Raw genomic sequence first — 24790 nt, 5'->3', positions numbered from 1 at the left:
GTTTTCATAGCTCTACAAACTAATTCTGAACTGTCATCCTGAAATCTAGATAAGACTCCTTGAGTATGCAAGCACTGACTATACATTCCTCAGTTGACTAAACCTTCTAGAGAGAATGCTTTAACTGGCTGACTAATGTATAGTGTGTAATGCTGAAATGAAAGCAAGTGTTTAAAAGGAAAGTAAGGCCAGGGAAGACTGAAACTAGTAGTTCTCACTTGCTTGCATCCCACAGTGAGTATTCCATTATCTGAGTGTTTTATACATTTAGGCAAGCTAAAAAGACATGAAAGTCCTTAAATAAAAGAATCCACCAAAACATCACTGATTCCAGCCCCTTCTTAAATATTATCATGTATACCAGCTTTATTATTTAGCACTGCAATACTGCTAAATTGGTCAGATAATTACTTCCCTGCCTCCCCACCCTCCAACTGAATTCTCACCACCCTTGAGGGAAAACAGTCTGGGTTCCCTGTGGAACATCATTTCTCAAAACTGTATTTTGGGGCTTGCTTTCTCATTTTTCCTTTCCATTTCAGATATCCTTACTGCTGTCTTTGGGCTCTTCAAACTGCGTTTTTTCCTTTGCCGATCACACCCAAAAACTTTTCTCAAAAATTACATGTAAATTTAAAACTTTACAAATTAAATTTAAAATTTAAATTTTAAAAATCCCGACTCTCCCTAATTTCCGGAAGCATGCATTTATTATACATAACAAGACGTGAAAGCCGCAAGAGTTGCAGCCTAAACACTGAAGACCCCGCGAAGTGAATCCAGCTGCCGCTCTACAAGCAGCAACAACAACTGGGAAGCCTTCTCAGCTACACTTCGGGGCACTGGTCCAACCCCACGCAAAAATCCCTCGTTTCCCTTAGCGTGGTAAGACGGAGCCTGACCTGAGCTCCAACTGTCCTATCTTTTTCAAATGTTTCAAACTTACTGCCTTTGTTCAGCAGAACCACGGGCACGGTGATGATGGTGACAAGCGCAGCAGCACCCAGCAGTCCCAGGAGAACCTTCCACGGTGTCTGCAAGCCGGCAGATCAAGTCCAGTTAGAGGGAAGCCTGTGGCCCCAGTTTCCGTAGGAGGGTCGGGGCTGCTCCAGAGGCAGCAGGATTTGCAGGTGGGAGTGCGTTAGAAGAGGGAGACCTTGGGCTGGGGATGGGGGTGGCGTCTGGAGTGGGCCAGTCGGAGTTCTCTAAGGCGCGTGCCCTTGAACTTGTGCCTTCAGAGCACTTTAGTGTTGGTTTCTCTACCCCTGCCCGGGTTCGGGCGTGCGTTCTGGGAGTGACTCTCCGGGACATTCAAAGCTCGACGCCAGGGTCCTAGCAGAAACCAAGGTCCGAAAGCTAAGCGAGAGCTCTGGGACGTCCCTTCACCTGTCAGAGGGTGGCTTTGGGGCTTCCGCCTAAGGGGAGTCCCTCGTCCGGTTTCGCCAGCTTTTGGGCCATTTGGGGAGTTTGGCGAAGAGGTCCCCACAGCTCGCCCCGGGGACGTACGTGGCGCGGCACTCACCTTCATCGTCGGCGTCTCCTCGGAAGTGAGCGTTCAGAGAAGGAGCGCAGGCAGAAGTCACCGCGGGCGGCGGAGACGTGCGTCCTGCACCGCTGCTCCGGGCGGTGGAGTCACTCGCCGCTGGCAAGTTTCGGCCCTGAGTTAAACATTAGTGAGCGCCGAGCCCGCTGGGTATAAAGGCGCCGCGGGCAGGCTGCAGGGCAGGCGGCGCGGAAGCAGGCGCGCGGGGCGCGGGGCACGGGCATCCCGGCCGGGGGGAGCCCGCGAGGGCCCCCTGAGGGCGGTGTAGGGCGCTGGGCGGCAGCCGGGGCGCAGAGTGCGGGGCCCGGAGGAGCCGTGGGGGAGGGGAAAGGGCGCGCGGCCTCAGATGCGCAGACCCTGGGCCGGCGACGCGGGGACCCTGCTCCCTCTTAGCTAAAAATGACGTGGGCGTTCAGCTCCTCCAACCTCGCGCGGACAGGCGAGGGAACCGAGGCCCAGAGAGGGCAGGGGACTTTGGCAAACTCACACAGCTCACCGCTGGCAACTGGAACTAAAACACAGGCCTCCCTCTCTTGCCAGTGAAAGTTATGTTAGGAAGCAGTGAGGTGTCTAAAGCGGTATGAAAGGCAAAGAGAAAAGGTGATTGTTCCCTCTTGAATGGCCCTTGGAAGCTGAGTATCTGGATTCACCCTCCCCAGGGAATTTCCCGATTGTCTTGCAGGCTTACACACTCATCAAGATGACGAAAATAATGACAGTAACACTTATGTGGAACTTGACTTTTTCCCAGGTGCTGCTCTAAGCATTTACTGTGTTTGTTTTACAGGAAGGAAGACTGTGCACAGAGAATAAATAACTTGGCCAAGCCATTCAGCTAGGAAGTTGTAGATCCTAAATTAAGAGTTCAAGGTCTTAATGGCTACTTTATGAGGCCTCTCATAGTCTTTTCAAGGGTTTTGGAGAAGAATAAAAGATCAGGTATGGCTTCTCCCTCCCCCAGCTCTCTATTAGTCCCTAAAGGGTTATTCATTCGTTCATTCATTCCTACATCCTCCCATTTATTCCACTCATCCACAGATATTTGAGAGGTTACAATGTGCCAGCCTCTCTTCTAGGTACTGGAGATAAAGTGGGACAAGAGAGGTGAGGTCTGGACCCTTGGCACTTTCACGATAAAATACACAGATAAACGTTTGCCTTTAGGGCCCCCCTATGATTACTTCCACTCTTGCAGATAAGAGGATAAGGCCTCTTCAGCTTGTTCACTGCAGCTGAAAAGCAAAGCCTCTCTGTCAGTAGAGGTAAAAGATTAAGAATGCAGAGTCCTATGGGGCATTACCACATGATTATGAATTAATGCAATTTTCCATCTTTTATTTCCAATCCAGACATTGCTTTTGAACTCAGTCATCTTTTCCCCCTTGCCCACTAGTTGCTTGTGATACATCAGTATCCTCACTCATCCCCAACTCCAGAGGCTGAAACTAACTCTCCTCCTCCCTCTTCCAACTGCTGAGGAAGATGAGTCAATGGTGTTACTGGACCCTGTGAACTGATGCTGTGAAGAGAGGCCATTTAACACGGATTACGGGGAATGGTGCCACAGGGGGCTCAGTGCTGCCCTTCATTCTCAGCATTTTGCTCACTCAGCATTGGTAAGCCACATCAGCCTCGGTGAAGGAAGTCTGGAGAGTTAAGCCTGTGCTTCACCTCCATGCCAGCACCATGGCACTCACTATACATTCAGCAAGCCCCAAGGAAGCTGGCAGGAGGCTGGCTGACATCTATGGGACAGGTCAATTTGTTCTTTGGAGGGCACTGCATGAGACGCAAATATCTTCACACCCTGTGCCCATTTCAAGAGACTCTCTCACATGCCTCCCCCACCTTGACCTCTGTGTCACCAGTCTTTCAATCTTGTTTTTTCCAAATACTTAAGGTAGCAGCTGGCCAACACATTAGCCACCACTGATGAGTCAGTGTAGATCTTACATTGGGCCATCTCTTTTTTCTTGCAAAATAGAAAAGCAGATGTTCTGCTCAAAGTTCTGTTTGTCAGTAAGATTTCCCTTTCTGCTGTGTTTCAGGACATCCCTGGGAGGGACTCTGATGCGGCAGCCATCTACTTATTGCTAGTGCCAGCTTACTTTGCATAATGTTGACTCCTTTCCCTCATCTGTTGCCTAGTTATAGGAAACTCCTTGTGAAGCTATAGGTGTGCACTGAGGGAAAGACATTGAGGCAGTGGGAGAAGGCATCACAGAGTCTAAATTTTCTGCTAGTCTGAGTTTCTTGTGCCTTGTGGACCTGGTGGGCTTATCTCCTTTATCATATAGATACAATTTTCACTTAATAATAGCATGCTGCTGCAAATGCCCAATTTTATCATGTGGTGGATTAGGCAACACTCAGTTCATTAGGGTAGCTAGGTTGTGCAGTTACTTGGTGTTAGGGATTGAATTGTGTCCCCCCAAAAGATATATTAGAATCCTAACTTTTAGGACTTCAGAGTGTGACATTATTTGAATATAGGGTCTTTACAGAGTTAATCAATTTTTTTTTAATCTTATATAGCTTTTATTTCAGTGATCAAAAGAATGCAGTAAATGGAATCTACCCTAATTGACATTAGGCATGCACCTCTACCTGAAACTGCTGTTAGCCTCTGATTGGCCTAAATCTTTGTAACTTATTTAGGCATGTCATTGAATTTTTTGTACCCTGATATAAAGGGTAAGTTAATTTCTTCCTTGTGGCAGTCTAGTAATAAGAATTATGTTCACTGGCTAGATTCCTTTATAACTAAAGACCTCTAGACTCTCAGGCTGCCTACCCTACCTTGAGACTATACTTAATATGGATATTTAAGCAAATCATCATATAGGAAAGGGAGATCATCAAGAAAACTGAAGTGTACTGTATAAACACTCTTACAGATATTTTTCTCCAGCATTGATAATCAAACACTAGATAAGGATACCAAATTATTCTTCCCCCACTTCTGCACTTTCTGATGAACACAAGGATCTCCCCTGAAATCAAAATGACTCACACAAATGAGAGATTTTTACATATGTGGTCCCACTATCAAAATTATAGGAAGCAGTTAATGGGGCTTTGAGAAAAGCATAATCCCATGTACAGTAATATGCATCTAAATAGAGTTTTCCATTCACCTGTCAATTATTTTCACAAGATTAGCATTAAAAAATACAAGCAAACATATGACCCTTAAGCTTCACACACTAAAGATTGGTGTTTGTTCATTCTCAGATGACAGGATGTCCCAAGAGTAACAAAAGATGAGAGCCAGTCCTCTCATAGCTGTTTCTTCAATCATCCCATCAACAGCTCTTCATTTCTTGAACTACCTTCCTTTTCCAAAGAGGTAATGCTGAGATCAGTCAGAAAGGCTTTCTGAGAAAACTGGCTTGGATTTCTGGGTCTGTTCCAATCGATTCAAGATGAACTGGCTTGTATCAATGAAGTGCTCAATGCAGTTCACAAAACAGGCCTCAGCCCGACTGTCCAACTTTGGCACAGGCTTGTCCATGCACTTCTCCCAACAAAGTTCAGTCATCTGGTGCACCAGCTGCTGGAAGCGCTGCTTTTGAGTCGCTACCTCGATGAAATGCTGCAACTGTGGGTCCACTGCACCCAAACCCGCCATGGAGGAAGAGGAGGAGGAATCCATCCCAGGGCGACCACGCTTGCAGAGACGAACTCCGCACCGACCTTCACGTGTCTCCGCAACCGAGTTAATCAATTTAAAATGAGGTCACTAGGGTGGGCCCCAATCCAATATGACTGATAACCTTATAAAAAGGAGAGATTTGGATACAGAAAGAGACAGAGTGAAAATGATGTTAAGAAACACAGGAAAAGATGGCAGCTATAAGCCAAGGAGAAGCTTGCAGTGTGTATTCATCTGTTCTCATGCTGCTGATAAAGACATACCTGAGACTGGATAATTTATAAAGAAACTTAATTGACTCACACTTCCACATGCTGGGGGTGCCTCACAATCATGGCTGAAGGCGAATGAGGAGCAAAGTCATGTCTTACATGGTGGCAGGCAAGAGAGCTTGTGTAGGAGAACTCCCCTTTATAAAATCATCAGATCTTGTGAGACTTATTCACTATCACAAGAACAGCACAGGAAAGACCTACCCCCATGATTCAATTACCTCCCACTAGGTCCCTCCCACAATACATGGGAATCATGGGAGCTATAATTCAAGATGAGATTTTGGTGGGGACACAGCCAAACCATATCATTCCACCCCTGGTCCCTCCCAAATCTCATGTCCTCACATTTCAAAACCAATCATGCCACGCTAACAGTCCCCCAAGTCTTAACTCATTTCAGCATTGACTCAAAAGTCCACAGTCCAAAGTTTCATCTGAGACAAGGCAAGTCCCTTCTGCCTACGACTCTGTAAAATCAAAAGCAAGTTAGTTACTTCCTAGATATAATGGTGTTATAGGCGTTGGGTAAATACAACCATTCCAAATGGGAGAAATTGGCCAAAATGAAGGGGTTACAGGTGCCATGCAAATCCGAAATCCAGCAGGACAGTCAAATCTTAAAGCTCCAAAATTATCTCCTTTGACTCCATGTCTCACATCCAAGTTATGCTAATGCAAGATGTGGGTTGCCATGGTCTTGGGCAGCTCTGCCCCTGCAGTTTTGCAGGGTTCAGGCCCCCTCCTGGCTGCTTTCACAGGCTGGCATTGAGTATATGTGGCTTTTCCAGGTACACGGAACAAGCTGTCCCTGGATCTACCATTCTGGGGTCTGGAGGATGGTGGCCCTCTTCTCACAGCTCCACTAGGCAGTGCCCCAGTGGAGACTCTGTGTGGGGGCTCGTATCCCACATTTCCCTTCTGCACTGCCCTAGTAGAGGTTCTCCGTGATGGTTCTGCTCCTTTAGTACACCTCTGCTTGGGCATCTGGGAGTTTCCATTAATCCTCTGAAATCTAGGCATAGGTTCCCAAACCTCAATTCTTGATTTCTGTGCACCCACATGCCCAACACCACATGTAAGCTGTCAAGGCATGGGGCTTGCTTCTCTGAAGCAATGTCTTGAGCTCTACATTGGCCCCTTTTAGCCACAGCTGGGACATAGGGAACCAAGTCCTGAGACTGCACAAAGCAGCAAGGCCCTGGGCCTAGCCCATGAAACAATTTTTGCCTCCTAGGCCTCCTGGCTTGTGATGGGAGGGGCTGCGTGAAGTCCTCTGACTTGCCATGGAGACATTTTCCCCATTGTTTGGTGATTAACATTTGGCTCCTCATTTCTGCAGCCAGCTTTAATTTCTCAGAAAATGGGGTTTTCATTTTAATTGCATCATCAGGCTGCAAATTTTCCAAACTTTTATGCTCTGCTTCCCTTTTAAACATAAGTTCCAATTCCAAACCATATATTTGTGAATGCATAAAACTGAATGCTTTTAATAGTATCCAAGTCACCTCTTGAATGCTTTGCTGCTTAGAAATTTTTGCCAGATACCCTAAATAATCTCTCTGAAGTTCAAAGTTCCACAAATCTCTAGGGCAGGGGCAAACTGCCACCAGTCTCTTTGCTAAAACATAGCAAGAGTCACCACTGCTCCAGTTCTTAACAAGTTCCTCATCTGCATGAGACCACCTCAGCCTGGACTTTATTGTCCATATCACTTTGCCTGTTACCAGGTTCCAAAGTCTCTTCCACATTTTTGGGTATCTTTACAGCAGCACCCCACTACTGGTACCAGTTTACTGTATTAGTCTGTTCTCACACTGCTAATAAAGACATACCCAAGACTGGGTAATTTATAAAGGAAAGAGGCTTAATTGACTCACAGTTCCACATGTCTGGGGAGGCCTCCCAATCGTGGCTGAAGGCAAATGAGGAGCAAAGTCACATTTTACATGGTGGCAGGCAAGAGAGCTTGTGTAGGGGAACTCCCCTTTATAAAACCATCAGATCTCGTGAGACTTATTCACCATCATGAGAACAGCACGAGAAAGGCCTGTACCCCATGATTCAGTTACCTCCCACTGGGTCACTCTCACACCATGTGGGAATTATAGGAGCTACAATTCAAGATGAGATTTGGGTGAGGACACAGCCAAACCATATCACAGTGGATCTTTCTTGTCTCATAGTCCTCAGAAGGAACCAATCTTGTGATCTATTGATTTTGGACTTATAGCTCCTAGAACTGAGAGATAATACATTTCTGTTGTTTAAGCCACCCAGTTTGTGGTAATTTGTTATAGCAGCCCTAGTGAATGAATGAATATACTTGATCCATGATCATGCTTTCAGTCTCTACAGGAGCCCAGTAGCAAGAGAGATGCTGCTTTTTAAGTAGTGAATTGTCACTGGTTATTGTAGGCAGCCTCCAAGATGGCCCCTAAGGTTTTGGAAGTAATTTATTATGCAACAATAGATAACTAATAAATTGGCAAAGAGCATACGACATCGCTCTAAGAGTCATATATCTTCTGTGATTCTCTCACTGGGGCTTGTCAGAGGCTTCATACAGTGTCTCCGGCTGCCACATACATTTGAAATAAGTATTGTGCTTGTTAGGTCATAAGATCCAAGTACAACTTGCACTATAGTCTAATCATGCAGAGCCCTCTTTTGCTTCAGGATCCATTCAAAATAGGCAGCCTTAAAAGTTGCTGAGTAAATGATTGGAGAAGTATAGCCAAGCATAGTATATGGTGTCTCCAAAATCCAAAGAGTTCTGGCAAATAGTGCTCCTCTTCATGGTGGATGTACAAGGTGTAGTGACTTGTCTTTCACATTAGAAAGGATAGCTTGACATGTTCCAGACCACTGAATCCCTTGAAACTTCACAAATTTTCCATGGATTTTATTCTCTACCCTGTGTCCACATTTGTCTTACTAAAGCATGTAAGGAACTTGCTACTTCTTGTTCATCAAGTCCACGTAGCATAGTCATCAGTGTAGTGGACTAATGTGGGTCTGTGGGATAGCAAGATGATCAAGGTCTTGGGAGATCTTAATATGACAGAAAGCAAGAGTTGACATAGCCCTGGAATAAGATGGTGAAAATATACTGCTGTTCCTTCCAGGTGAAGGCAAATTATTTTAGATACTTCTTACTAATTTGACTCAAGGAAAAAAGTATTTGCAGGTGAACAGCTCAGATGTCCATGTTGTTTGATTTAGTAAAGTTAAACATCTGAAATGGCAACTGAGTTATTTTCCATAATCCACCCTAGTTTTGCACAAGCTAAATGGGAAAGTTAATTAAGTATGGGATGGGGAAAATAGCACCTCTGCGTCTTTCAGATTTTTACATAGTGGCACTAATTTCTGCACTTAGCGATGCAGTATTACTTTTAGTTTTCCACATTGTTTTGCAGGGGCAGTACCAGGGTCTTCCACTTGGTCTTTCCTATCTACCTTAATGTCCCTTCCTGGGTCAGGGGTTAAATGAGCAAAGAAATGTAGGCAGGCGCTAAGAGCTGGGAAAAGCAAAGAAATAGATTCTCCCCTAGAGCCTCCAGAAGGAACAGGGCCTTGGTGATGCCTTAATTTTAGCCCAGGAAGACCTATTTCAGACTCTGATTTCTAGAGCTGTAAGTTAATGGATTTATGTTGTTTTAAGCCACTCAGTTTATGGTAACTTGTTACTGTAGCAATTGGAAACTTAACATAAAGCAGGACAACAGTGATGTTTTTAACTCCATAAAAATTGGCATAAACCCAGGGCCCATATTTAATAACTCCAGGGAGGTCTGAGAATGTCCCTTTTCATGGGGCATTTTCAAACTTGGCTATAAGTCATATGTCAGGTGTGTACTGTGACAGCATTTCAGAGTCCCTCCTGAAAAAGATCTGACCTCCATTTCAAACAAGGTTTTCTGGGTCTATTAACTGGTTTGAGTCTGAGAACTTGGTGAGAGGCCATTTATTACTACTACGAAAACTTAAGTCAAATTTCTGCCCATCACACCTAGAATTCTTTTGATCATTTAAATCAAGCTATAATTTAGAATGCTACCTACTGACTTCATTCTTAAGTATCTCATGATAAATGAGCCACCACCACAGAACTCAAAAGCCCTGACTATCATATTGTTCCTGCCACTGTTTATGGCAATTCCCCCTTTGAGAACCTGAGTCCTGGAGTTGGGGTTACCTAGGGTGAACTGTAGCCTTGGAGGGATACAGCCACTGCCAGATTGTAGCACAACAAAGCAGATAAAAAGCTTAAGGAGTAAATACCTCAGTCTCTTTCTCTTCTTTCCCTTCAGTATCTTGCTGGTGCCTCCCATCTGCTGAGTCCAATAAAGACAGAGGGCTAAGGAGCCTGGCTAATAGCAAATGTATATTCAGGGATCAACCTGCAAGGCTGTGCAATGCAGGGAAGAGAAGGGTGGAGAATGGATAGAGGGAGGGGGAACTTGAAAAAGAGCCACATAACCAGGCAACTCCATATAGTACTTATTATTTGCTAAACTGTCTCCTTATGGAGACTGGAAACGTTCCCTTTATTCCTTTATCTTCCCATCCATCATTCTCTCCAGTGCCTAGTAAAGCGCCGTAAATATATTAGCTGTCAGTAACTGTTGGTGAAATAAATTAAAAAATGAAATGATAACTGAAGAAAAGTTAAGATCAAATCCTTCTCTGTGTTCTTGGGGGCTGCAACTAGAAGACAGAAAGAAATAGGATCTCATATGTGGAGAGATGGCAGGGTGGAGGGTGGGGAGGTGAGGTGTGGTGGGGAACAGGGAGGGAAAGGAACAGATTTACTTCTTGCCCTCAGTTCTGAAGGATAAGTAAAGGACAATACAAAGGTACTTATTTGTTCCTTTCATCAGTGAACGTTTGCCCTCCACCTAATCAGAGAACGCTGCTCTACCTGTGTGGGAATGACTTCCTGCTGCCTTAGTGAAAACCCCACATTTCACCTCCTTTGGACTGAAGATCAAGTCTCACATCTTCCAGGTTATCTTCACCAACTGTTTCTGTTTTATTTTCTTTTCTCTACCAACCATACTTGGGAAGATTACCCTGCTTGTGTTCCAGGTTGAACCAACCGTAAACAAAATTTATTTCTACCAAGAGATATGTATTAATAGATGACAACTATCTAGCTAGATCATCCTATGGATTTTGATAGATGAAAGGACGTTTCAGATCCAAGGGATAACACATATAAGGGCTTGAGTAAGAAAGCTGGAAGATCTTTAGGGAATATGTATTACTTTCATTTTGCCAGGATATAGAGCATTCTAGGAAGTATTGGGAAATGAAAGTTGGTCATGGACATATTCTTGTCTTAAGTTCAATATTCAGTATGTACCAAGGAGCCACTAAAATTTTACCTGGGAAAGAAACCCAATCAGACTTATACTTCAGATTAAAAAAAAAAAGGCAATAGTGTCTGTTGGATGGAATGAGAAAGAGAAGAACTTAAATTGGAGGGAGAGTCCGTAAACGCTTGGTGTTAGAAAATTAATTGGGCAAGTGCCTCTCTGCAATTGTTGTACAAGCATGTAAACCATGCTTATTTATTCTTGTTAAAATATAACTCTAAAAACTGTTTCTCAGCTACGCTCATGGTGTTTTCCTTGCCCCAATTATCAGTAATACCAAATGAGGGGTTCTTCTAGCACTCAGCACTCCGAAGAGGAGTGCTTTTTCTACGTTTTAGACTAGAACCCAGCCAAGGGGTAAGGGCACTTTTGTGCTCCTCTTTGGATGGTATCCTTTGGATATTCTGTGGGTTTTTTAATTTGAAGAATTTGCTTATATTAGCCCCTGACTTAAGAAAAAAAATATGACTTAATGAAGAGAAAGAGTTTAAAACCCATGGAGCCTGATTCTCACAAAGTGTCTGTAGCTATAATGACGTCTCCTCCTTAGTGTTTTCCAAGCTGTGAACATGGGCTAGATGTGGTGGCAGGGTAGGGGAGCCAGAGATCACCTCCAACCCTCCTGTAGCTCTTATGTAGCTCTTCTAGATTCAGCCATAGAGCTGAATCTAGAAACCAAATTGATATCAGGCAGATTAACAAGAGAAAAGCAAACGATGTTTTTGGTTTTTCACGTACATGGGGATCTTCATAAGAGATTGAAGTCTGAAGTGGCCAAAGCAAGATACTTTCATACTTTTTAGACAAAGAATGACAAATCTGAGAAGAAATCACAGGACAAAGGGAATCTGACTAAGAGCAGTATATTTATAGGGGAGTCACTAGGAGATATATGAGGGGAGGATGTAAACCTACTGGAAGATAAGGACTACTTCATTAAGTATATTTATTCAGGTTCATCGCAGCCTCCTATCCCCAGTCTCTGTTAACAAGGGCTATTTTCTTGCTCTAGTAAGAAAATATTCCTCCCACAGTAAGAAATATTTCTATTTTCTTGCTCCAGCAAGAAATATTCCTCCCAGAGGAATCTATGGCTTGCCACAAGCAGGAAAAGACAGGCCAACTAGCCCTTACTGAGGCTACAATTCTCCAAATGCTTTCAACTTGAAATAGTCAATATACCAATTTGGCATATTTTGGGATGACATGTCCTTCAATCCTTCATTTCCCCTGTCTGAAACTTCACTAGACTTTTCCAACATTAAAAGCTGAGATGGTGGCTGTGGAAAGAAATGACAAGTTAGTAGCTGTGTCATAAAGGATTTGCAAACCAGAAAACAACCAATCTAAACATTGTTCCCCACACTCCATTAAACCAGCCTCCTCATCCTGGGAAAAGTTCTATCCAATAAAATGGTTTAGCCTTATTTATTTGATGAAGAATATTTGTCTTGTCTTTTAAATGGTGCAGATTAGGCTCTATTTGTCCCCAAGGATTTACACAGAAGCAGTGTTCTTCTCCAGTGTTTGTCAATGCATCCAGGACATGGGGATTCTGAAATATAGCAATGACTAAATATCAGCTTCTGACTGGAGTGCTTTCAATGCTTTCATAGAAATATTGAGCTCTCATTCTATAACTATGGAAAGATTTAGAATTGCTTTTATAATCTCATAAACTCCAATGCTTGGGAAAGAAGCTCTCAATATTGAAAAGAACTTAGAGTTGTGACATAAAAGTGAGTTTTGAATAGTACATCTAGTATGTTTGTGTGGTACCACTTTATAAAACAAAAGAACCCAAGTTTGTGATTTGGCTGGCATTTAAATTAGGGTACCTGGAGACAGAGGTGTTAAATATCTGAGTCCACATTGCCTGGGCCATCTAGGTGGGAATCCTTTATATACCTTGTTACCACACAAGAAAAAAGGCCAGCATTGTTCACAAATAAGGTCAGAGTGGAATATGTGACACCACAGGTTGGGGTTTATTGCACTTTGTCTTCTAGCATATTGACATCTGCTCATCTCCATCCTCCATGAATTCCGTCAGTCCATAGGAATGCAAAAGATTGTGAAATATCTGATATAGGAGGCCGTTAGTTCAGTTTGGGCAGATATAAGGCTTAATTTTATGAAGCCAAGTCAGTCTAGAATTTTGATCAATCTATTTGTAATCTTTGGTGTCTGCTAGCCTAATGAGTTTCCCCATGTTACTCAAGGCTGACTCTGGAAGTTTATATGACGTCTGGTGATTTGGCAAGTGTTTGTACCATAAGAGTCAGTGTCAAAACTGCTTATGACCTTCGTGAAAGGTTTAAGGGTGCCATGGGCGGAATCAGACCACAGGCTTTGACTGCAATGCCTCATTGGTATGTTACTTAAGAAAAGTCCAGCTTTATCCCTACTTATACTGGAGAGGGAAAAATTCCTTTCTAATGACTTTACTAGAGCAAGCACAGTCTTCGAGCTCTTACAGAGATTCCTCTGTGTCCAACTGACTCACTGAAAGGAAAAATAATGTGTTGTTGTTGTCTAGGTGGTGAATGCCATACCTTGACATACATTCATTCTCCAAACTTGATCCACTGGACACTTGCACTGGCAGGAACAAAAATAAGTTCAGGGTTTTTCTTTGCATAATATAGATATTGACATATCAATAGTCAGATTGATTAGTTATCAGAGCCGGGGTTTGGAAGACTGGTACAAAGGGATGCTGAGTCTATGCCTGACCTGTTGGAAAAATAGTGAGGGCTAATGAGAGAGAGACACAGTTTGAAGAAAGGTCACAGTGGAGGAGTAGAGGGAGAATAGTTAGAGGGAGACAATCTTCAGTCAGCTTTTAAAGTAGGCTATCAACAAATGGGGGTGGGAAGCATTTGTCACCAAAAAAAAGATTTTTGTATGCTTGCTTGTTTGTTTGTTTAAGGAAGAGTATTAGGGAGACCTAAAAGGGGGAGAAAATAGGTGGGAGTAAAATTTCTTCATCCCTGGGAAAAGCTGTCTTCATCCTTGGGAAAAGCTCTCTACTTTGAAAAAATGCCATCTGCTTCTGGGGCCAGGGAATTAGCCCTGGAAATCCTTATATTAAGGTCACCTGTAGGGGTGATCTTTCAATTGACTTGGAAGTGCTGATCAGGATCTAGTTTAGTGTCGCTTGTGTGAACCCAGGAGGGTTTTTCTTTTAATGGCAGCATAGATATTTAGCTGTACTTCATAGGGGCCTTCCCAGTGAAATGACAGTGTGTGCTTTTCTCTAAAAATGTTGATGGACTCACAGTCTCCTGGTTGAAAAGGATAGCAAGGCTTGTCAGTTGGCAGAGGCCACATCCTTTTTACCTGATGATGATACGCTCCAAGTGTATCAGTGAGTGCCTGTATATAGCTAGACACAGCATCACATTGTTTACTTAAATCCACATAGAGTCTGTTCAACCCAGGAATTGGAAGCTTTAGAGATGCCAATAGGCATAGGGTAGCCAAACATTATTTCAAAAGGGGTTAATCCATATCTTCTATTTGGAGTATTTTGCATTTTTACAAGGGACAGAGGTAATGCTTCTGGCAATTTAAGTCCAATTTCTCTAAAAACTTTTCCTAAAGTCCATTTAATGTCTAGATTTGCCTTCAGGATTGGGGATAGTATGGGGTATGAAATTTTAGTGAATACCTCAGAGTTTTTGCAAGCAAGTGGTTTATCTCTGCTGTAAAATGAGTTCCTTAGTCTGATTCAGTCCATAAAACGATGCGAAAGCAAGGAATAATCTGTTATTCATTTCTTCACCATTGTTGTGGTGTTAGCACGTCTAGTCCAATAGCATTCAGTCCACCCACTACACATACAGACAATAACCAAACAGAAAGAAAAGCCTAAAGCTGGAAGTGAATCTATAAAGTCTATCTGGAGTTCTGCAAGGGAAGTGTGCACCTTGAAGAACTTGCTCAGGAATGTTGGTTTCCTCCAGAGATTTGGTGAGAGTTACAAGTAATGCACTAGAAAATAGTGCTCCCAGGGCAACTGTAGATCCCAATTATCTTTTAGAACCTTAATCATCCTGTATCTGCACATATCTATATGTCCCATCTGATGATCATTAACATCAGCCAAAGATAAGGGCAAGTTTATAAATTGGGTGGAAAAAGGATCAGGGGGCCTGTTTTTGGCTGCATAGTTAACAGCCTTGTCTGCCCTATCGTCTCCTTAAGATACACTATCAGTGTCCTTAGTGTGGGTGGGACAATGAACATTGGCCATTTTAGTAGGAAGATGAATAGCCTTTCATAAGGCAGCAAGTATATGTCCATTGGCAATAGGCGCACCAGCACAGGTTAGCAGTCCACAGGGTGGCCAGGTTGTGCCAACAGCATGGCAGACTCTGAGAACATATCTGGAGTCAGTGTGGATATTGGCCATTTTTCCTTTTGCTGGTGTGCACATCCTTCACTCATTCAGTAGCATGTGTTTATAAGACAGGGATTGGGGTCAGGGGTGGAGTGGTGGGGCTGTGCTGTAGTTGCCATGATTTAGGGAAAGAAGTAGCAAGGACCAGTAGCAAGGACAAGAGCAGGGCTGGAGGCAGGCCTCAAACTATACCAAAAAGAGACAGCTAATTTGCCAAGCCAGGGAACATTTATTTTTTCTTGAGGGGTGGATCACATAATCAGAAAACCATATGTAAGAGGACCTCCTAATTTTTATGTGTGCTGATTTGTGAATAACAATAATCAAGGAAAAAAGAGTTCATGTTTGTTATTGGATTAGAGTGAAAAATGTCTGTCATCCATTTCTTTTTTAAAAAATAGTGGTGAAATACAAATAACATTTACCATCTTAACCATTTTTCAGTGTAAAGTTTTTTTTAACCAGAGTAATCTAAAGCTTATAATGTAATTTTAGTGAATTAAACATAGAACTTAAAATTATTCATCTAGGACTCCCCATTTTCTTGGCAAGATGGCAGAGTATGACTTAACTACTCGTATCATATCTCTTTTGAACTGGCATTTTGTTTCTGCTTGAATTGCTCTTCATAAAGGAGATATAAGAGGGAAAACAATAAATACATGGGAAGTTGGGTCTTCCTAGTGACACCGCATAGTAGCTTTTGCTACAGTGTATGCAAATAATACCTTTATTCTGGTGAGATTCCTCATGCTTTGAGAGAAGAAATGCTTTGAGATTCCTCATGCTTTGAGACAATAGTTGTAGTCCCTCAAATAGAAAAAGAACCAATTGGAAAGATGTTTGGAGAACCAGAAATTACAAGGCAAATGCAGTCCAATGGGAATGGTCAGATACTGTTTGGCTTCTCGGCTGAAAAATACAGTTTTGGGTGGAAGTATTTACATAGGTTCTGCAGGCTGTTTCTTGGGGCTTCTTTCTCTCTTTTTTTTTTTTTTTTAATTTATTCTCTACACTAACCTCCCTGATCCAAGCATTTTTCAAACTTTTTTTCTCCTACTCATCCTCCATGAAATTTTAATACCACAGATACACTATATTGTATTTATGTTTATGCACTTTCTGGAATACATACATATGTATATATATATTCATATATATATATGTATATATATATTCATATATATATATTCATATATATATGTGTATATATATATTCATGAATATATATATACACGTATATATATATATATATATATATATATATATATTCTGTGCTTCACTTGTAGGGAGAGTGATGCTTTTGCCCTCGATAACCAATTTTCATTCCTTGGGGGCAATATTGCCCTTATTCAGAATGCATGCTCTGGAGACACATGCACTTCCAGCACGAACGTGTCAGTGACTCAGGATCAGCTGAGTATCACTGCTCTTTTAGAGTGCTGCTTCCAGCACATGATAGAAATACTGAGTTCATTCTGGGAAAGCTCATCTCTGAAATCATTTTTTTTTTTTTTTTTTTGAGACAGAGTCTCACTCTGTTGCCCAGGCTTGAGTGCAGTGGTGTGATCTTGGCTGACTGCAACCTCCACCTCCCAGGTTCAAGTGATTCTTTGCCTCAGCCTCCCTAGTAGCTGGGATTACAGGCATCTGCCACCACACCCAGCTAATTTTTGTATATTTAGTAGAGATAGGGTTTCACCATGTTGACCAGGCTGGTGTCAAATTCTTGACCTCAAGTGATCTGCCCGCCTTGGCCTCCCAAAGTGCTGGGATTACAGGCATGAGCCACCACACCCAGTCTCATCTCTGAAATCTTAATGCTGAGAGACTGAATATGCAAACAGTCAGTGGCCAGACTGTACCTGACAATTGGGCTCTGCCCCACAACCTCTATTGAAATTAGCCCAGAATAGTCAGGATTGTAAACTTTGCTTCTAACTCAGGACCAGAAAAAGATTTCTATGCTCCCCATGTCAATCTTGTCAGATGTCCTGCTTTTAGTTAGCCTACTCCTGTTTCTTATGCCAACAGGCTTTGATCAGAGCACACCTGAAGCCTTTCCTGTTTTCTCTATAAATCTTTCCCCCTGCCCTTCCTGCCTTTGAATCTCTGCCACATGCTAAGTGATGGTGACTGACTCCCTTGATACAGTAAACCTTGAAAAAATAACCCTATTTGTTCTCATTTGGGTGGTTTTCATGTATTTCCACAATGCAAAATGGGGATGCAGCCATGGAAGTTCTTACACATTTAAGACACCATTGATAATGATTGTTCCACTCCAGTGTTTTGGCAACAAACATGTCTCATTCATCGGTCTCTGTTGTTTTCAATCACCCCTACGGCTGTGTTACCGTTATTTATCTCACCCTTTTCAGCCACACTCTTTTAAAAATTCAGATGATGTGTCTCTGCTGTTTGACTACAGTAGCCATAATAGTCAAAGATGCTTGGAAATGCAGGAAGTTGGTAAAAGACCTAGCCAATGTCTTTCAAAAGAAATCCTACACATAAAAACCCTGTTACTGAGCCGGTTGAAAGCTTTACTTTGATGGGGACCAGAAAAAACACCCATGCTCAAATGTCTACTTTTTGAGGATTTCATTAGAAATATTTGTATATTTATATTTAAGACTTTCTGATATATCCACCAGAGTATTAGCATTAGTATGTTGGCAGATACACTAAAAGTGGTCTCAGGAGAAGCTGAAGGATGACTCATACCTATTGAGAAGTTACTATGCCAGGAAATGTCCTGGGAATATCAAGTTGAACAAATCAGGAACATCTCCAGGATTACAGTTTACAAACCAGTTTACAGTTGTTAATCCATCTGAGCTTTCTAGCCAAACAACACAAGACTAAGTCTGAGATAATTAGGCTTTACCGCCCCCAACCCCAACCCCACATAAGCATTTTTCAGAGGAAGCTGAGGGAGGAGATTAGAATTCCTGGAGGCCACATTAATCCACTGGGCTATGGATCTGATGTTCAGAGTGTAGTGGTCCTCCTGGCTCCATCCTGTAAGTGCCCTGTTTCCCTCCTAGGCCTTGTCATCTCTTTTTCAATGTCTCTTCTATGCCAAGAATCCCCTTCTGTAGTATTTCCTTCCAAACAGTCCCCCTCCAAAGGCCCAACCGCTTCCTCCCTTCCTCTGCTATCAAACTTCATCTGTTCTAACCTATTTCATTTTTTTAAGATTCCATATATAAGTGACAGCATGCAACATATAGAGATAGAGACTAAAACAGTGGTGACCAGGTTTGGAGATGGGGAGAAAATGGGGAGATGTAGGTCAAAGTACATAAAGTAGCAAATGTAGGATGAACAAGTTGAAAGATTTAATATACAACATGAGGCCACTAGTTAATATGGGTGTATTGCATTCAGGATTTTTGCTGAAGGATTAGATATAGCTGCTTTTGCCATGATGGGGACTGGTAACTATGTAAGATGAAAGGATATGTTAATTTGTTCTACTAGAGTAACCATTTCACTATATGTATGTATCTCATAATATATTGTATACCTTTTATATACATAATAAAATTTATTAAAAAAGAAAACCTTCATCTATTCTGATACACAGACTTGATGGAGGTTAACAGGATTGACATATGCATTTTATCAGGACTTTTGAGGCTGAGAAGCCCTTCCCAATTCTCAAACGTTGTCCCAAAGGTGTGCCCTGCTCCCATCTCCTTCACTGCCTTGAGCATATTTTATTAAAATGGTCTGTTAAGTTTCTGTCTCTCTGACCTTGCTTTGAGTGTGGCAGCCATGTTCTATTGTTTGTATTTCTAGAAACTACACCAGTGCTGGGATAGAGTAAACAGCCATGTGCCAAAGCTGGCAACGTGGAGACAGCTGCTTCTTGCAGCCACTCACCAGGCCACCTGCAAGGCCGTAGGGAGAAAACAAATGAGCGAAGACTTTACAGTTAGACAAGCCTGGGTCTGCAATACAATTATACGCCCTTGGCTGTTTTTTAAAAACCTTTATTATGTGCCCTTGGCTGTTTTTTAAAAACCTTCTTCCCAGAGTTGCAGAGATTTAATGAGATAAGAACTGAGTCATCTCAGTTACTCCCAACCCTTCAAATGTGTCTCCATGCTGATGGTTTCTGCTTGTATTTCTCTAGCTGGGATCTCTCTTCTGGAGTCTGAGCCTCCGGAAAGTCCCCACGTGGATGACTCATAGGCTTATTAAATCTAATTTAGCCAGAGAGGGTTAATAATTACCAACACCACTCCCCTACCCACTAGTCACCAAATTAGGTCCTTCTCCATCACGCTCTCCCTCCATGAGAGTATCACCAGCACATGGCCCAAGCCGGAAACCCAGGAGTCCTCCTTGATGCCTGCTCGCTCCTTATCCCACACACAGACCTCTCTAATCTCCCTTTTCATTGTCCACATCTCTCTATGGTCTGTCTTCCACCTTTGCTCAGGCCTTCCTCTCTTCCAGACCAGGTCATTGCCCAGCCCGTCTAACTGGCCTCTCCTCTTGTCATTTCTCTCCATGGCAGCTTTTATTACTTTCCTGCTTAAAACTAGTGGCTTCCCCTGCTGCAGGATCGAATCCAAATCCCTTATCTTGTTCTGGTCTCTGCTTAGCCTTCCTTCTCATGGCTCCTCCCCAACATCCCACCACCTACACACTAAGCTACATGCATTCATTTCTAAGAATTGAAATGCAATCTCTGTTTTGCTCTCTCTTTTGCTTTTGAAACTTCAAACATAACGTTCCCTCCACCTGGAGTTCATTCCCTTTGTTTTTCATTTGGCTAAGGTCCTCGTCAATGATTGCAACTCCAGTGCCATCTCATCCAAGAAGATTTGCCCACCCACTGCCCTAGCAAGGTGCATGGCTTCTGTGCTCTCAAACGGACTTGTGCCTCACTGCTTTTTAACAAAGCACTCATCACTCTGTAATGCAATTATCTAATGTAATAATTGCTAAGACTCATGGACCCCATGCTAGGTGCTGGACATTCGTGTAAGCTTAGTCCTCATAACAGCCCCATGCAGTAAGGTACCTTTATCATCCCTGCTTTGCAGATGAGGAACTTGAGGTGCAGAGAGGTACATACTCTTCTCAGTATTACACAGCAAGTATTTGAACCCATGAGGCCTGACTCCAGAGCCATATAATTATCTACTATTATCCAGTAATAGTCAAGGATTTTGTCTCTATTTTTCACTGATATACTCCTAGGGCCTAGACTAATATCTGGCACAATAATAATTGCTTATTAAGTGTTTACTGACTCACTGAGTGAATAAATGCTGATTCATTTTGTCATTTCCTTCCTGATGGGCAGGGATTAGGCTTCATTCCATTTATTTCTAGCAGCTAGCTTGGACCCTGGACATATGAAAATTGTTAAGTTTGTCTCTCTGCATAGGGTCTTTGCTACTCTGTGGATCCATGATTCTGTTTTGCCTTTGTGCTCTTCTGAGACCCTGTATTCACCCTACCACACCACAGCACACTTTGCTGCGTGTCAATTTTTAGTGCGTAGAAAAATATCTGGTCAGCTGCTGCTTGACAGCTGGAAAAATAGAGCTGTACCTGAGCCAGTTTTGTACCTCAGAAAAGCAAGGGGGAGAGTCTCCTGCCTCACGCGGTGTGTGGGTGGAGGGCTGAATCATCAAGTTCTTTGAGTTCCTTGGGAAAAGATAACTCAAAGGAATATTACACAACATGGAGAAATAGGAGGAAAATAAGCAGAGACACAAAAATGACTCAAGTGTTGAAAAATATGATCCACACAACTAAAAATACATTGCAATTGAGTTTGAAGAGGAAAAGACTGGGTGTCAACATTCCAGTGGCCCAAATGGCTGTGCATGAATGGGCTTTGGTTCGAAGGATGGTGAGCAGATGGTCCCCGGCCTCACAGAGAAGAGGGATGTGCAACAGGGCCTGGAGGCCCTCTGAGGATCTGAGACAAGGGGAAAAGGACAACTTTACCAGGGACAAGACAGCCTGAGCTTCAGCAAAACATTATAAAAGAGTATCCTTAGTTCCATATGACCCAGGCAGAGGGAGGAGTGATGGTAAATCCTGGGGGATTGGTGTATTGTGCATTTTTCTTTTCTAAATGAGCACTTAAAATTCCCTGTAGATTAAAAAATTCTGTTGTAGATTTTTTCTAGAAACTGAAAACTTTGGGTGGGAAGGGTGGGTCAAGCTTTCATGGACACGCAAACAATTCTCATGTTCCATTCTCTGGCTTCTCTAGTAACTGACATTTGAGAGACACGTTGGTGTAGTAGATGGAACATGGACTTGAGGCCCCAACTGTTCTGTAACCTAGGGAAGTTGATGCTTCAGGCTCTGCCTCAGTGTCTTTTTTGAGCAACGCTTTGCAAATAACATTGTAAATACTAAAGAGGCATAGAGAATATCTAAAACACTACCTCAAGGGCACATGATATGCTTAATTAATGAGAATGAAGTTGTCATTAATATAATTTTTTACCAGCTTCATTTTCCTAATTTCTGAAGTATTGCCGTGTCATAAAAAGATGAAAGTAGATCCCAAAATCAGAAGAGTTCTTGATTAGAATGAAGGACCTGAATTGGTTTTCCAGATGGACTCACTTGTTAAAAGGGGACTGTGACAAGTATTTATTCAACAGTTTGTTCCACAGCCGGTGTTTGGGCTATTGGGAAGGAGGTGCTATATAAGTGTATTGTAATAATGAATGCCCTTAGGGAAGAGGGGAATTGTGTAAGGAGATGTATTCTGTAATTCTTTCATGTATTTTCATCTTTTCTGTCCAAGTAGAATATACACCCTTTATGGGCAAGGACTACCTCGTCTAATTTGTATTTATAAACTTTCTTTTTTCTTTCTCAGGGCTTTCAAGGACTGAGAATGCACATATGGATAGAACAAATCTAGAAATTCAAGCTACTTCTATTGCTAAACAAGTATAGAGTTTCATATAAATATAATTCATAAAAGGTATAAACGGCAAGAGTTTCTACCCAAAGATTTTGTGAAACACCTGGTATTCTAGCTATAGAGGCAAATTATGGCATCCCTTAGCCCCTCAGAGACCTCTGTCCTCAGCAGATGTGACTGCCTTCTTGGATCTCAGCAGTACAAGGGTCCAGTGTGCCCGCATCTCTACCTCTGAGGTCCTGCTGTCCTCTCCAGGCCTTCCAGCTGCTTTGAGAGAGAAGTGACCAAAGTATTCTCGCTTTTGAAGGGAGTGAAATAAAACCTGGACAAATCAGGTTCTCAAATTAAAATTCATGGATCTTCCTATTTTCCCAAGAAGAGCCTGTTTTTTTTCCTACACTCCATTGAAGGCATTGCTGGTGGACAATTTTCAGTAGCGTTTTCTTCTCTTTGGTTTTGAAAGGCATTGATTAGTAAGTAGGACATTTCTGTTCAGCAATTGCCCTTTGAAGTTTTATTCAAACACAGAATTTACTGTAAAAGGGACCAGTCTTTATTCTTTTAGTGAAAATCATAAACTCTTTATATACATATATATATATTTTTAATTATACTTTAAGTTCTAGGGTACACGTGCACAATGTGCAGGTTTGTTACTTATGTATACACCTGCCACGTTGGTGTGCTGCACCCATTAACTCGTCATTTACATTAGGTATATCTCCTAATGCTATCCCTCCCCCCTCCCCCCAGCCCACAACAGGCCCCCATTTGTGATGTTCCCCTTCCTGTGTCCAAATGTTCTCATTGTTCAATTCCCACCTATGAGTGAGAACATGCAGTGTTTGGTTTGTTGTCCTTGCGACAGTTTGCTGAGAATGATGGTTTCCAGCTTCATCCATGTCCCGACAAAGGACATGAACTCATTATTTTTATGGCTGCTTAGTATTCCATGGTATATATGTGCCACATTTTCTTAATCCAGTCTATCATTGTTGGACATTTGGTTTGGTTCCAAGTCTTTGCTATTGTGAATAATGCCACAAAAAACATACGTGTGCATGTGTCTTTACAGCAGCATGATGAAAATCATAAACTCTTAACTCAAACACATACACAATCGTATTTCTGGACCTTGAATCTACCTATGCACCCCTGTGTGAAGTTAATTCTTAGGGATTGGGGAGCTACTTTTAACGAGAGTTAAAAAATGACATTGGGGATAACATATGGGATATATACTATATGGATGTTACTTGCTTTAGGCATTTTACTTAATGACTGGGTGGCAGTGGTTCCTGATAATGGAAAGGGATTTTAAAAATACATGGAAAGATTAGATTTGAGCCATATGAGACTGCTGATCCTTGACCATTTTTGACCTATGAAAATAAATATTTAATGTAATACAACCTAATATATTAAGGTTTGTTCATAAAACAATACAGTCTATATTATGTCAAATATAAAATTGACATTGGAATAGTGGCATAGTACACTTAAGAAGATAAACTCAAAACTCTTTTAAATACAGCTATAAAATGCTGTAATAAACCAGTCATTGATGACATAATTACATTATTTTGTACCCAGTAATTAAATAGAAGCCTTATAATTATGGTAACTGATATAAACGAATGTATTTGTATTAGTTTACCATAAGCCTTGGAGTCGATAACATTTTATGAAACAACTCTTAACTGTGTTCTATGAGTCAGAGGCAAACTGTGTAGAGGAGGTTTAGGAATGCTTCGTTTATCTCCCCGGAGACCATACATTTGTCATAGTCAGTTCAGGCTGCTCTAACAAAGTACCATGTACCGGGTGGCTTATAAACTACGGAAATTTATTTCTCACAGTTCTGGAAGCTGGGAATCTGAAGTCAGGGTGCCCACATGCTTCAGCTCTGATGAGGGTCCTCTCTAAAATTGCAGACTAGGACTTCTCGTATCATCATGTGGCAGAAATGGAGCAGATTAGCTCTCCAGCTTCTTCTTAGAAGGGCACTAATCCCATTCATGGGGCTCCCCCTACGTGACCTATTTTCCTCCTAAATGTCCCGTCTCCAAATACCAGCACATTGAGATGAGAGTCTCAACATAAATTTTGGGGAACACAGACATTTAGTCCACTGCAATATTTCAATGAGAAATACTGTAAGAAAATTAAAACTACCCTGCACATGAAAAGTGCTAACATGTAAAATTAATGAAATATGGCTGATAATAATTTGGGTTGACTGTTATAATGAGAACTCCAAGAAATATATGAAATATTTTTGTTTTGAAAAGGTTCTGGCTAATGTCCAAGAGTAATCCCTCCCATTTATATTTTGGTTCCAGGTACGGTAATAATTTACAACTCTGAATTATCCAAAACAGTGAATGCTCTTCTTCAGTCTGTGTGCATCTCATAGACAGTCTTATTAATAAAGGAACTAATTAGTAGCTCATGGCATGGTGCAGCATAAACATAAGGAGGCACCTAACAGGCTCACTAATCTAGGGGTAAATCGCATCCTGTGGGAGGCAAGAAAATGCAAAATCATAGAATGACTGTATCTTCATCCGAGAGAATAAATGGATTTCCCCTCCGTCAATCCCAGGGTGCCA

At 42.1% G+C, this 24790-nt stretch overlaps 1 protein-coding gene and 1 pseudogene across 1 annotated transcript in view; both read right to left on the bottom strand.

The window, feature by feature from the left end:
- The window catches only part of DPP4 (dipeptidyl peptidase 4), an 83104-nt gene extending 81015 nt beyond the window's left edge, over window positions 1–2089 (bottom strand). The window contains exons 1-2 of the mRNA XM_003266171.3: window positions 1523–2089; window positions 947–1034 (exon numbers count right to left, since the gene is read on the bottom strand). Coding sequence (XP_003266219.1) covers window positions 947–1034; window positions 1523–1528 — 94 coding nt within the window. The 5' untranslated portion in view covers window positions 1529–2089. The remainder of the gene's footprint in view (window positions 1–946; window positions 1035–1522) is intronic.
- A 2734-nt stretch (window positions 2090–4823) lies between these two features.
- On the bottom strand, window positions 4824–5221 carry LOC100605553 (annotated as a pseudogene).
- Window positions 5222–24790: the final 19569 nt, after the last annotated feature.

The sequence above is a fragment of the Nomascus leucogenys genome, chromosome 17, assembly GCF_006542625.1.
Source record: "Nomascus leucogenys isolate Asia chromosome 17, Asia_NLE_v1, whole genome shotgun sequence".
In the NCBI taxonomy this organism is placed as follows: Eukaryota; Metazoa; Chordata; class Mammalia; order Primates; family Hylobatidae; genus Nomascus; species Nomascus leucogenys.
This window is presented reverse-complemented; position numbering and strand designations above follow the sequence as displayed.